General features: G+C 36.2%; 1 protein-coding gene across 2 annotated transcripts in view; it reads left to right on the forward strand.

Moving 5' to 3' along the window:
- The window catches only part of LOC143341942 (autophagy-related protein 16-1-like), a 64,014-nt gene that overhangs the window by 8,793 nt on the left and 40,121 nt on the right, over positions 1 to 15,100 (forward strand). The window contains exon 2 of one of the 2 annotated variants that reach the window (XM_076765364.1): positions 2,613 to 2,733. In XM_076765364.1, coding sequence (XP_076621479.1) covers positions 2,643 to 2,733 — 91 coding nt within the window. In that variant the 5' untranslated portion in view covers positions 2,613 to 2,642. Of the gene's footprint in view, positions 1 to 2,607; positions 2,734 to 15,100 lie in introns of those variants that run through there. The other variant, XM_076765362.1, reaches the window with a different exon arrangement.

The following is a 15,100-nucleotide window of genomic DNA, read 5'->3' on the forward strand; positions in this document are numbered from 1 at the left end:
CTTCGGTACTTCTATCGAGTTTAATTGAACGTTCGTACGGCTCCGAGGATCCACCTATTCATCTTTCGCCCTGTTCCTCTTTCTGCTTCGAATTCCGCTGGCAGTTCAGCCACGATTGATCTCTACGAAAGAGTTTATGTCTTTATTCCGAGTACGCATCTGGTGCACGCTTTGCGTTCCCGCTCGTCGTAAAAAAAGACTATATCAGTTGTATTTTGTGAATCTTGGCCTCCGCCTTCCGAGAACGATGCATAAGGGTGCGTTTACGCTTCGAGCCTGGCGCAGGGAATGCTCGAGGAACTCGAAACGAAATCCAGAACGTCCGATCGTACGCCCACGATGTTTTTAACCTTCTCTACCGCTTGATTTTGAAAAAGATTCTGAATCAAACTGATTCATAATCGTAAATATTATCAACCACTAAAGCTTCTCTTAAATTATTTGCAACAATATGGACACAGTTGAGAGTTGATTTTCCATCGAACATCCCCCTATTTTCTAACCACCCCTGTTGCAGTGGATAACCGAGGGATTCTTGTTCTTCGTTAAGAACGTAACGTGAAATACTCATTACTATTATTGTTTCCGGATGTAACAATCTATTAGTCGAAAGCAATTGCTGGAGGAAACCAAAAGTGAAGGTAGCAAGAAGATTGTTCAGTGATAAAGATTGTCAGTGGCCAGTTCTCACCGTTCCGGTCATCATTGAACTTTCCATCACAGTCGGGGCACCGACAATCTTTATCACTCGGTAATCTTCTTGCTACCTTCCTCTTTGGTTTCTTTCAGAAATTGCTCGTTTGGTTAGTCAAGTGAACTTTTTGCTTCTTCAATTGATTCTGCTGATGCGAGTTCCCTTGCTACTTCTATCTTCTTTACTTCGTTGCTAGTTGACCGACAGGCTGTTGAAGAAGGAGGTTTTCCTCAGGGTTCTCTGTCGAATCCGGCCAGAAGATCAAGAGATGCTAACTTTGACAGATTCTCTGGAAGTGCACGGTATAGGAAGGCAAGGGTGCCTATGATGAGTTTTGGAAGACTTCAACAGTTGGTGAACGTTTCCTTAGCAATTGGTCGTTTGATGAGAAAATCAACGGTACTACGATTGAAAGCAGAAGACCAAGATGTGCTCATATATTCTCGATGTATAATGTTGGTATATTACCCCGAAGGACCTCATATTTGATTAAATAGGCTGCACTTTTAAGAAACTAGATTTTCACAGAGTTCTTCGAGCATAGAGTAATGGCAAAGTTGTCAGTGATTAACTGTCATTGCTAGTATTAACTAGCTTGGTGGTTTCATTAGTTTGATGAGATTATAATTGACGTAACATTGTCGTTTATCGAGGTTCTGTGCATTTCATGTAACATTCTCATTGGTCTTCGTGTATCTCTTTTATCTTTTTGCGCATCATATCCTTTACATATCTTTTATGTAATTTAATGAACGCAAAAAACTCTATAGTTACAGAAATTATTTGGATGCTAATAGTTACCGGACTATTCTTTACAAGATGCATTTCATTAAAAGATAAAAGTGATACATGGGGGGACGACTAAAGTTTATTACGCATAGATCACGTCGTTTCTTTTTATCTTTTCCGTTACGGTTTATTTACTCTTAAGTAGAAGTCTAATCTACTTTCGAAATCAGAATGACGTTGAATCCAGATCAATGACACGAAATAAATTTCATCGTTAAACGGTGGAAATTAAGAGCTCTTTTTCGCCACTCAGATAAATTTTTAAAGTATCGAATATTGTAATTATCGAAAATGTATACGTAAATTCGAGTCCTCTTGGGCGAAAGGCGATCGAGAAAGAGTATCCGCTGGATCGTTTAATGTTCCTCGTAAGAAACGAGGACTCGCCCCTGCACTTTCGACCAACTTCTTGAGATGTTAGATTATCGTATAGTTCGGTTCCCTCTCTTTCTCTTTTACTCTCCTTTATGGAAGCGGAAAAAGTTCCTCCCCGGCTCGTATAACGCTGGTGGATGCTGTATGCTCTTACCTGTGTTTCTTTCGCGTTAGAGCCCTTCTGGCTAAACTTCCGCACCATTAATTTACATTAGGACATTTTTCAAGAGCTTCCGACGACCGTGTACGTTAAAATTGGCGAGGTCTTCTTTTTCATGGCGCCCCTTTTACGGAAAAGAGCCCTCGAGTTGTTCGTGCCTCCCTTGTCGACGTTACGCTTGAATTCTTTACTATTAAATGGATTCACTGTCATCGTACGGAAGTGTCGATGGATGTTTTCACGTTACACTACTTTCAGCTGCTGACATTTTTATTACAGAGACGACAGCCAGACGAATTACTCGTGTTTTTCTAAATAATTTTATGAAACCTGCCTCTCTTCTTGCACATTGGAAATGCAGAAAGTGTACTAATATAATAACGATTTAAAATTATTCTCTACGAGCAAATCAATATTTTCAGCAGTGTTACTCGTTCTTGTGGTTCCATATTCGCAACAATATGCTTGCAAATAGAATCCAGCCACCAAATATTATTATCCTTTTTAGTACGTCATGTATGTTACGGAATATCCTATTATTACGCAAAACGTGTTGGTAAATGTTCTAAAACGACATTCTCATTTCTGCTTCAGCACACCTTAACGGGCCACTGCGGGAAGGTGATGGCGGCGAAGTTTCTTGGCGAGCCGTCAAAAGTAGTTACTGGCAGTCACGATCGTACCCTAAAAATTTGGGATCTGCGTAGCAAAGCGTGTAAGTAAGCAGCATCAAGCAAACAGATACGTTTAGCCTATCAGCGCGCGTTTATTCGTGCCCGTGACGCGAACGCTATTGCAATATAGACAGAAAGTAATGCATAGCATTAGCAGTAATCACGTTCTTCATTATCCCTATTAATCATGGACAATGCTAATATATACTTGAAGGCGTCTGGGAACAATAAAACGAACGACGAATGTGCGTTGCTGACCCTGCGTACGCGTATTGCAGACCATAAGTTTGAGGCCACCCCCTTGGTAATAAGGAGAAGTCATGTTTTATAGAAATTTAATAGCTTGCATATAATTTGTTAAGGATATCGAATCGAGCCTCAGTTTGTGGTAGAATTGTAACTGCTGTGATTCATGTGTTTTTAAAGAAACATTAAACTCTTAAGAAAGGAGGAAAAGTATAGAAACGAGTAGAGTATAATGATTTTGTGGGAACGAAAAGATAAGTCGGGAAATAAAATTATGAAAATGAAAGAGAACTTGAAAATGTGAAGTATGTAAAGGCGTACATAAACTCATTTATTATTCAAGGAAATTAAATTAAGGAAATATGTAAATATCAAATGTGGAAATATCCTAGAAATTAGCTAATTGTGCATACATTAGTACCATTAGTACGTTTTGACTCATTATTTCTTGAAAGTGTCTGAGCTTAAGTGATGCATTACTGCAAGGTTTCCGCAAAATAATTTTCTGTTCCCACATATCAACAAGGAAGGAAAAGCTATCTTTCCTGAATCACCATATTATGATAATATTATATAATCTACAGAATAAAATGTATAATAGTGCCATAAAACGATTACTAAAACATACTTTCGCACATAGATATAAGATACTATTGTCTCTTGCTGTATAAGAAAATATTACAAGAGGTGGTCTCAAATTTATGGTGAATAATGCTATACAAGTCAATAATTTTGAGAAATTTGTTTTAGAAATAATGGTATTTGATAATAATAATTATTCTGATTATTATGTGTGCATCCTCTGAAAGCTTTCATACTTCGTGCCTCAAGAAATGGATAAGGTTATACAATCTGTTACTATTGACACACGTAAGACACTTTTGACTTATAAACTACGAAAATTAAAAAGAAATGTTCCAAGCATTGTTTCAGATATATCGTTTAACATATCTTTCATTTCTTTTCCGAGCTCTATCGACAGCATTCTGAGATACACTGATATAAGTGTTTCTGTAAACATGGCGTCGATTTGACGCTAATTCATGCGTCTCAGAAAGGTTAGCGGCACCTTAAGGAGGAAGATCGAATAAAACTGATTCTCCGTCGCGTCGTCACTTTGTAGGATTAATTAAGCCGATAAGGCTTCTATCACGAGTTAGTGGAATCTTTCCTAACTTGCTTCAATCTGCAGTTTTTTTCCTCGCGAAAAGACCTTTGGTTTGTAGCCATTGAGCTCCCTGACGAACGATGGTCTTCGGTAAAAATAATCGGTGAATTCGAATGTGTCTGTTCCGACAGTAAATATATAGAAGTTACTTTATTACTTTATACAGTGTTAATACTGTGTGAACAAAATTTTTAACAAGCTCCTAGATTTCGATCTTTCAATAGAACATTTCAAATGCTTCGTTAATGTAACAGCTAGCTTCATTGGGGATCTAAGGATCAAGTAATAATAGCATCTGTTATACCATTACCGTCTTGAACAACCACTTCGTACACGAAAGTAAAGAACATCTAATGCTTAAACCCCTCGTAATGATCTAGATTCAAGTACAATACTTTCGCGATATGGAACCAAAAGACATTGCTTTTTTAAATTGAGAGAGTGGCTCGCGAATAAATTAAGTGAAAAGGAAATTTCGGTCTGCCACAGATTTTTATTACTGTTTCGATTCTACGTTCGAGTCGTTTTCAGAACTACGAGTTTCAAATACTTAATCTTGTGCAACCGAGAATAGAATGTATATTTATATATATGATACAAATTTTGTAAAAATTCGAAGTTTTTATCTAAATGGGAATTTTGCTCATTTTTGATCGAAACCTACTTACTACGTTGATTATTGTTGGCTCGAAGTTATTGACTCGCTTCGTCTTTGAGTTGTTGGATTCCAGGGTGAGAAAGTCAAACGTATCCATGGCAGTTTTATTTGTAAACTTTGGTATAGTCACTGAGAAGTGTCACCTTTCGCTGGCGTGATTTGACTGAACTGCGTGAGAAACAAATATTCTTGTCGAGGGTTCGCTACCAGAAAGCGAAAGGCCTTATTCAAAATCGATAAAATCCCCTCCCCCCAGGTTTGCTTCGCCACTTGTACATTCGTCGACCTATGCGCTAGTAATTAATTCGCGTTGGTAATTGTTCTCCAAATTTATAGGGGGTGGGGCACAGGGAGGAGTGAAAGTGCCGTCGGACGAAAAATTAAATAAATTAATGACTCGCGAACGATTGAATATATTTTAATGATACATGCACGAAAAAGTAGCAAAAAGTAAACGCTTTCAAATAATATATAGTTTCGACGGGTTACCATTATTTTACACGATTTATATTCATTTTTCCATTTTATCGGACCGGAAGAAATTCATGTTAATTGCGTACATATGGCTATATTTTTTAAAGTTATCGAATTAAGTATTATTGACATTTAGATTTTCAAATCTGCGAATTTATATTGGATCGAATCGGTACTATAATTAAAAACTTCAGGTTAGCATATGATATATGAGCATCAATTGTTTAGACATAGTTAGAGAACGATGACAATTATTACTATAAATACTTTATAAAGAATAGTATAACATTTTTAACCTATATAACATAACTAAACCTATCGACACTTCATGTATATTTATTTCTACCAAGACCGGTCAAATGAATAATCATTTTCAATTAAATAAACAATTTATAATTCAGTTTCATCGCATACCACTCGTATAATCAATAGGAATTGCTGAAATTACTTTGAGTATGTAGCGTCAAAGTAAATGTGAAAATAAACATAGAAGACAGCAAAACTTATAGTAGCTGGTATAGTCGTTGGATAGAGGATAAAATGCCCTTTAAAATGGGCGTTCGTACAAGCCGATAGCGTAATTAGTTCCGGAAATATGAGGATTTTAGTTTCAAGTCGATGCGGTGGCTAGTTACGGAGATATAAGGGTCCGAAGCGTTTGTTTACGTTTCATTAAGATCAATGAACTCGCGCGCGTGAAAATAGTAGACAATGCGTAGTAAATTCTTGGAAATACTACGACTTCCTGGTCACGTGACTGTCTCGACTCACGTGCGAGAAAGAGGTCCGACGCGACGCGTCAGACGGAGACAGAGATGGCGGAAATTTAAAAAATGCACTTTTCTTTACACGACGATATCTCGAAAAAGGGAAGCCGGATCGACAAAAACCAAAAGCCATTTTAAAGGGGAAGGTTTACCGCTTCCAACGATGTCTCATTTATCGATAAAACACTAGTAGTTTCGAAACTGCACGCGTTTAAAGTTTTAGTATTTTTAATACGCGTTAATAGGCTATTGTACATACGACGGACAGAGAGACAGTGGAAACTGAATAATTACCCCTTTACATAAATTATGATATTTCGAAAACGGAAAGTCGGATCGACAAAAGTCAGAAGCCATTTCAAAGGGGAAAGTTTGTCGCTTCCAACGATGTGTCATTTATGAATAAAGCACTGGTAGTTTCGGTACTGCACGCGTCTAAAGTTTTAGTATTTTTAATACGCGTTAATAAGCTATTGTACATGCGACAGACCGAGAGATAATGAAAACTGAATAATTATCCCTTTACATAAATTACGATATCTCGAAAACGGAATGTCGGATCGACAAAAGCCAAAAGCCATTTCAAAGGAGAAGCTTTGCCGCTTCCAACGATGTCTCATTTATGTGTATAAATTTTAACTATTTTTAATACGCGTTGTTAGACTGTTCCAAGATAGTGAAACCGAGAAATTCTCTTCTCTCATCTTTGCAATATATTTCCTATTTATATCGAAGGTTAACCAGAATTTGATACCAAATTTTGTTCGAGTTTTTACAAAAAAATATAAATCGTTCAACCGGTTAGATTGGTTAGATCGGTTGTGGTAGGTTTAGTGTTAAAAAATTCTGTTATTCTGAAAATGTATTCTCTTCTAATTTTTACCACAAATGTCATCAGTTATATAGTTCAATGTTCTCTCATATGGCATGAGTTGAGTGTTGGGGAAATGTTTGGTTTGCGAGTTATAGCGTTTAATTCGAACCACATTTCACGCTCTCGGTAATGAAGCAGAGGCGAATGCATGTTATGAAATAAGAATAATGTTACAATCAGTCTTAACATGTTTGGCATAGTATCTGCGATGTATATTCAACAGAAAATAGCACAAACCATGCATGTAAACAGTCTGGGCACATAAATATCTACAGGTCTTTGCTATAATAAATCTGCGCTAGACTTTCTGCGTGTAAAATGGTGACTTCAAATTTCTATATGTATGCAATTATTTAAGTAACGTTTAAATCCTAAACAGCTGAACCAACTACCTTCTTACACGTTCTCTAATTTTTATGATAGTAAAAATAAATATGTGTTTTAAAGAAAAAATACCGTTATTCAAAAAATCTCAAGTTATGTTCTTAGATTTTTTAAATGCATGATTTATACTACTTTCTACTTAATAAACCTCGCGGCCACAAAACGTATTAAGACTGATTGTAACATTATTCTTTCTTCTCAGCATACATTTGCATCAGCTTTATTACCGCGAGCGTGAAACATGGTTCGAATTAAACGCCTTGACTCGTAAATCAAACAGTTTCCTTAAATGCATTGAGTGCATCCGACTAACGTCCTCTGAAAAAGCATTATACAAGCTACGATCGAAATTGTTTCTATCAAAAGTCAGAAAAGAGAATATTTTGCTCCAGCGATTAACACTAATTTCGTACGGTTGGATAAATTGAAAAAATAGAGATAAATTGTGTAAAATAACTGTAAATTTTGCTTTTTTATTCTGAATTTTATCAAAATAGCTTCAATCGTTCTACATTAATTTATTTTGATCTTTTGGTGGAGTTTAAATTTCAGAGGACATTTCGGTGATATTCAAAGATCAGAACACGAGTTTTTGCCCTCTAGAATTTGGTACTCACCCCTACTCTCTTAGATGAAAGGATCTGGTGACCCTTGGTACAATGTAAGGTATTAAATGAATGGGGTAGACCGTTCTCAAATTTGCACAATCCTGTTAAGGACGTCGATTGCATGTCGGACTTTAAGTTTATGATATGTTTGTCTGGTGCCTTCCACTCTCGTCACTAGAGGGCCATTCAACCGATGCTGCTTCCGCTTGTTCTCGCTTTGGCACCAATTCCTAGGTACACAACCTTCGACCAACCATCTAATGCTTCCGTGTCTGAGGTAAGGTCTACTACGTGCCCTTATTTACACACCTACTGTTAGCTGACTAGGACAAAACACACATCTCCCATTCATCGTTCTCCCTCCCAACTTGCAATCGTTAAACATCGATCGTTCATTTACGGAAATTGGAGAAATTGGAAAACTATTTATTTTTTATTATTTAACTTGTAATCACCTTTTCGATCAAGCAATCCCTTGAGTAACTGTAGCTCGAACAAAATTAAGTGCGATAGCTTATATAATATCGAATTGAAACTTGAAAGAGAAGGATAAGCTGATAATTTATAATCTTTCAGAAGCTTACACTCTTAAAGTGAAATATAGGTCGGTGAAGTGGGGTAGTTTTTGCTCATTCTCGAGTCACGAGATAAGCAGTGCTTTAAAAAAGTGATAACTTATAGACGTAAGTACCTATTCTCCGGTCGAGGCGAAGACAACGTGCGCCTTTTTCGTCGAGAAGGTTAGTTTTATGGGGCTCGAAAAGTAAATTGAACGCACAGGGCAACGTCCAGCTGCTATAGACCGCGTCGACGAAAGGTCTCTATAGTTTGCAAATTTATGCAGGATTTACATTCGATTCCTATGGACCGCCGACTAATCTCGTGAAACCATATCCTTCGAAGGACCGTTCTAGATATCGATTTACACTCTGGTCAACAGCGCTATACAGTACCGAAGTATGTCCCACCGTGGGTGGAATTCTATTGACAGAGGAGGATTCACGACTGTAGCTTGCCTTGCTTGATGACACACAGCTAGCATTAATTTTAAAACACTGGTGAAGTTTAACAACAGATTAAAAGAGATAAATGATCGCACCAGAGGCAATAACAATGATTTATCTCTTTTATCATTTCCATACTGAATGAGTCGAACCCCAGTTTTGCGCCAAACTCAAATTTACATTTTTACACGTTACATACCTGTACGTTTGGATGTTTCTTTCTACACTGTACAAATTTGTTGTTATGAATATTTTCTTTATTGCCTGTCCCTGTGTTCAATATTCTGCCTGCATGCCCGTATATTGCTCTTGGAAAAATTTCATATCGAAATATTTTAAAGAACATTCAATATAACGCTGGCAAACGGAATTTTGTTTAGTGATTTGACAATTGCACCTCGTTAAACGTAAAGGTTAGAGACCCTTCGCTAATTTGTCCCGAATAGGAGCGACTAGGAGCACTTACGAAACTAGACGTGGAAAGGCAAAATATCGTGTTTTCTTTTTGCAGCTAGCGGGAAACAAACGGTTCTTTGCCGTCGTCGGTTTTTCCACTTTTCACGCGTACGGATATAAACCCGGGTTGCCGAATCCGACACACACTTGAACGAATCCCTGAAATTTGTACGCTTTTTACGAGTCAAGTCCGAGTTAATTTCACGCACATCGAGTTACCAGGACCAGCCAAGGTTGATACACAAAGACCCAACCCGGACATCCATTTCGGTTAGAGGCTTTTACGCTTTTGTTGTGAACGCGGTCCCGCAGCAAAATAGTGAAAACCAAGCTCGCTGCTATCAGAGAAAGGCGGACGTCGGTATACAAAAGTTTTGCGCAAATAAATCTCGCTACGCAAGGAACGGACAATGGGGACCGCCACCGCTGAAAACGCGTTTAAGCGTGAATTATTGTTTATCTAGGACGTTTTAAGACAAAAAGGAAGCTTAAAGTGGATCACCTGTTTTCTATCGCGCCACCAAAGTATCCCTCTTATCGAGGCGTCTATTCTATCATCCTGTTGGCGCGTCAGCTGGTCAGGTTTATCAAAACGTCGTTAGTTATTTGCAATGTTTCGTGGGTACAGGATCTTGGTATCCATAATTTATTCCTTAATATTTTAAGAATCTTCGGTGATAGTGTAACCGCGCGTGACAAAATTCGAGAGTTTTTTAAATCTTTAAAAAACACTGGAAAGCAATTAAGAAACGTCAACATTTTTCGTCCGAAAGTTTGCAAATTTAATTCCCTTCTCCCGGAAGAAGTAACCAGATTCTTTAATTAAAACATAGTTGTTAACGTGCAAATATCTTAGAAAAAAACAAACAGTATCCGTAAGAAACACGTGGAAGTGAACTCGTCTGTATAAACATGGAGACTCGATTATTAGTGACTGGAGGTTTTACGAACGTCGTAAAATCTCTGCGTGAGAACTGATGGTAGAATCTTGATTATCCGACCAAATCGGGACGCATACCGTTTAGGTGATCGAATTTTTCAGATAGAATAACTTTGTTTTCTCGCTAGCTTTAAATTTAGAACTTCCTTTCGATCTTTCGTTTTTTTTTATTATCTGTACGTTTCGTAGTCTTTGGGAATTTTTTACTCGATGAACTTCCAACAAAATCTTTAATTTCACTCGTTTTATCAATTTCTTGTTCAACTCTTAATTTATTTATTTATTATTTCCTATTTCGTTTGTTCGACATGCGATATTAAATGCTCAGAATTTAATTATGGAATCCGGAGACATCGTGCGTGGCACAGAATATTACTTCATAGATGAAACATTAGCGAAATAGAAGCACTGTATTTCTCTTCCGTCCTTGTAATCAACAAAAAAAGTGTTATAATATATGTCTATAATGTTAATTTCATTACAAATGTTTCACATTCCTCCCTCTAATTAATTAAAATAAAATTGATGCAATTTATGTTTAATATTTTTAATCGAATGTATGTTATTCGACAATTTTGTATTTCGATTTACATTTTCATTGTTGTTATTTGCATTACAATATCAGATTGTTTCCAACTTTGCTTAATACTTAAAAGATACGTGTAAATTAATGTTAATGTTAGTCGTTTTAAGACCATTCCCTTTTTTCCTATGTACTTTTTTCCATTCTACAATTATAAACCGGACATGCCCTGCCCCAGTTTTTAGAATCATCCTGCATACTCTCTTTCATTTTAAATTCCTGAAATATGCAAAGTGCGCGGAATTAAATAACATGCTCTCATCAAACTCGAATAGAATATTGGCATTAACGATAGTCTATATTTAAACTAATACTCGTTTCGACTGTAAAGTGCATGGAATTATATTGCATTATTATATCATCTGGAAAAGGCTGGTATTATTTCACAATAGCTAATAAAATATATTAAACGCTTTAACAATTTTTATTTATTAAATTGTTTTAATTAAACGCGTTATTTCATGTTAGTTGTCATTTGCATAACTGCATATAAAGTGAATGTCGAACGTGCACTTTAAAAACGACTTTCATGAAAATCAGTATTCCAATAAATTTTGCAATTAATTCTTTTCCATATATGTCAAACCTATTTTTAGAAAACTTAAACATTAAACATCAAATTATGTTAATATTATCGTTCCGTAGTATCCATAAATTATCGATTCATGAATAATTAAATCTTTGATATTATAAGGTCCTGTATTAATTAAAATCTTAGTCAGATGAGACATTTTATTATTACTATAGCCTTTAACGTTTTAATATCTTTTTACGTATTCCGGATCTATATTAAAAATTATAATATGAATAATTCCCTTATGTTACCTTCAACTGAGGCTTTTAAAATTATGAGCAATAACACTAATAATATGAATTTAATAAATGGATTAATTTTGAGTTTTTATAATTAACTACAAATAAAGTTAATAATATAGTACGTAATATATGTTTGCTTATTTTTCAAGAAAGAAGGTTTACGAAGTACCTCGTACAATAATGAGATTATTTACATATTGTTGAAGTAGTCTATCGAACAGCAGGCAGAGAAAATAATAAATGTGTACGAAGTAGTCCGTACAATAATGTAATATTATTAGACTAATCTATCGAAAAAACGGACGAAGAAAATAATAAACGACACCTGCCGTGAGAACAAGAGAACTCTGATTATGTTACGAATAAAGAAAATCTGTTTAAGATTGATAGCCCTGAAACTAGTCTTAAGTAATTCCTCTGTTGTGTCAAAGGGTTAAATACCAGGAACTACAACTAACAATAAGTGTTGGTGGCTGAATTCATTTGGCTTTTCTCTGGTACGTTAGCTCTTCCCAAGCGGTTGCTTGTTGTGGTAATGTTCGTACTCTACCAGCATTATCATTAGGATTCAACCGCGTAATCATCGTTAACGTTCGCAAATAAGCTCGGTGAATTAGGAATATTTATTCATTACCTCGTTGCGAGGAAATTTCGTATACAGTTTGTCGTTAAAAGGATTCACCGTGCATGGTACTTAGTAGTTATTCTATTTTTAGCGTGCAAGCAAGTCATCTAACGTGCGATTATAAATCAAGTTTCGTGTCCGTATGGTGCCACGGAGGTAGAAAATGGATTGACAAGTTCCCTGCTACGCGCTGGCATACTTCGAAGGAAATTTCGTTGCACACTCGCTTATCTTGCATCTATTTGCAAAACAGTTTTCAGGAAATTTGCACACGGAAATGGTAAATCTCGATGCGCACGCAGCATTACGCAATTATATCGTCCCGTGGAAACAAGATTTTCCTTTTATCGTTATGTTTACAATTTTTGATCGTATATTTCAGCAAAATAGTACGAATATTAAAAATCAATTTAAAAAATTCGTTGAGAAAATTAAATATGTAAAGAACAACGCAACGATAATTTTTTTTATTTATGCACATACACAACGGCGTGTTTGCTGAAAAGTTAAGAGTTTTTCTAGTACATTTTTCTCTCTTTATTATGTGAAGTTTTTCATTACGCAAACTTTTCAGGAAGGTATTTACATACACTTTCTAATAGTTTTTACTTAACTTATCTCTTTTCTTATAATTATTAATATTTGAAAATGAAGAATAATTCAAGGTTTTCTAGGATTGTAATATTATTACGTTATATAAAATTCCCCCCTTGAGAGATATTTCATATACGACTAACGACTGAGTGTTTTGAAACATTGTTTTCGGGAGTCCCTTTGATAGCAGCAATAGACAGTCAATTTTTTTGCATATAAAACAACCCGCCACTGATTGGAAAACCTGTATATTGAGAGAAAAAAAATTCTACAGGCTGCGGTCTCGCATTCAGTGGTAAATACAGGGTGATTTTAGAAACTGCGACAATCCGTAGTTCTTTCCAAGCGATGATATAAAAAAATTCGTATCGAGAATCGATCAATGAAATTTTATTTCGTTTGGTGATACGCGACACAAAGGTGCAACTGTGATACGCCTTTATTTTTTAAATTGAAAATGCAACTTTCGATCATTTCGCACTATGAACGTTTAAACATTTTATCACACGACTTACATTTTGTATTTATTTTTCAAAAATAAATTGTCCACAAATCCGTCGTATCTTCGCTTAGAAAAGAAATCCCCAGTTTCAAGAATTACCCTGTACGTACCACTGTAGAATCTTTTTTCCCCCTCCATTCAATATACAGGTTTTTGTACTCGCATGATTGCACCAAAACAAAAAATTGATATCTTAAGAACATGTCTCCGCACGGAGAATTCAACTTCCTCGCGTATTAATTTGTTGCATCTTCGTTCGGAGAAGGTCTGTCCCAGTTTCTAAAATCCATCCTGTAAATTGAATAAACAGGAAAAGGGTGTCCTTTTAAATGTGAAAACAAAAAAGAACCTGTGGCGTGCGATCATAGACCACCGTCACGCTATCGAAGAAAAGTAAGCCATCCTGTTACGTATTTATTCTTTGTATAACAACGCCCTCGCAACGGTGGCGCTTCAAAAACGTCGATATAACCGTGTCGAAGGAAAGTAACAAAGAAACCGGATCGTGCAATTTCATCGAGCTTTGAAATACGAGTAAAGCGTACGGTAGGCAGTGTTGTGCCACGCCAGTTAACGCTGTTATTAAAAGTACGTTACAAGTCGAGGTTGGTTTCCCCTTTTGCCATTGTAGTACCCGGACCAGTTGTTTCCATAGATTTCCACGGCGCAATAAGCTGGATTTCAAACTTAATTTACGCCGGGAAATAACGTTCGCGTCAACTGGTTTCCGCAGCGCCGTTGAGGAACGCTGATGCAACGCGAATATGCTCTGACATCGAAACCACGGACCGCATAAACTGCAGATCTCCCCCTAACGCTCCAGCACCCATATCTTCGCCTTCGTCTTCCTCAAAAAGCCCGAATATCGCCCTAAATATCGTTACATGAAATTAGAGAAACTAGAGGAATGACAATCATGCTTAGAAATTTAACTAGCAAGCTACAACTAAAAACACTTTACGAAACTTTATTACAGAAAAGAAAAAGTTCTTTTTAATATTAATACCGACTATACTTTGTATGAGTTTGTTTTTCATTATTCAGTAGCTAAATTTGGTATCAAAAAATTATTATACAGCATGTCACAAATACAAAATATTGTAAAAGTTTAGCGAAAAATTTCAAAAGACTATGAAATATAAGGGTAATAAATATTTGGGCGCGACTGGAGCCGAATGGTTTTGTCAAAAGAGACGTAACAAAGAACTTTTGAGAAAGGGCTATACACGTTCAATGATAAATTGAAAAGAAATTCAAATTTCAAAGCTATATTTGTTTTCGAATTTCCATATTAAAAAATAAATGATTGTTCGATCGTTCGAAAGACTTGCCCCAACAGTGTGTGTTACGATTTATTCGAATAAACAAGATTCTGTGTTATTTATAAAATATTATATCCGCGTAGTATCAACGCGTTGCAAATATTAAGCTTATTACATGAAAATCCCCACTAAAAATTTCGTCGATGGAGCGACGAGTCCTTTCGGTGATTTTCCATTTCATCCCTTTCGCGTAGGCTTTTCCCCCAACCGATTCCAAGTCGATCTATTTTGCATCGACAGACTTCCTCTATACCGTGTAACAAACCGAACACATCGTTTTGGAAATCGTGTGCAACATCTTGTATCCGTTCATGAGCAGCGGTTTCTTGATCTTTACTCTGCCTTTCATACCTACTTCCTTGCAGCATATGACATACTTTTGTATAC

Source organism: Colletes latitarsis, chromosome 5, assembly GCF_051014445.1.
Source record: "Colletes latitarsis isolate SP2378_abdomen chromosome 5, iyColLati1, whole genome shotgun sequence".
Lineage (NCBI taxonomy): Eukaryota > Metazoa > Arthropoda > Insecta > Hymenoptera > Colletidae > Colletes > Colletes latitarsis.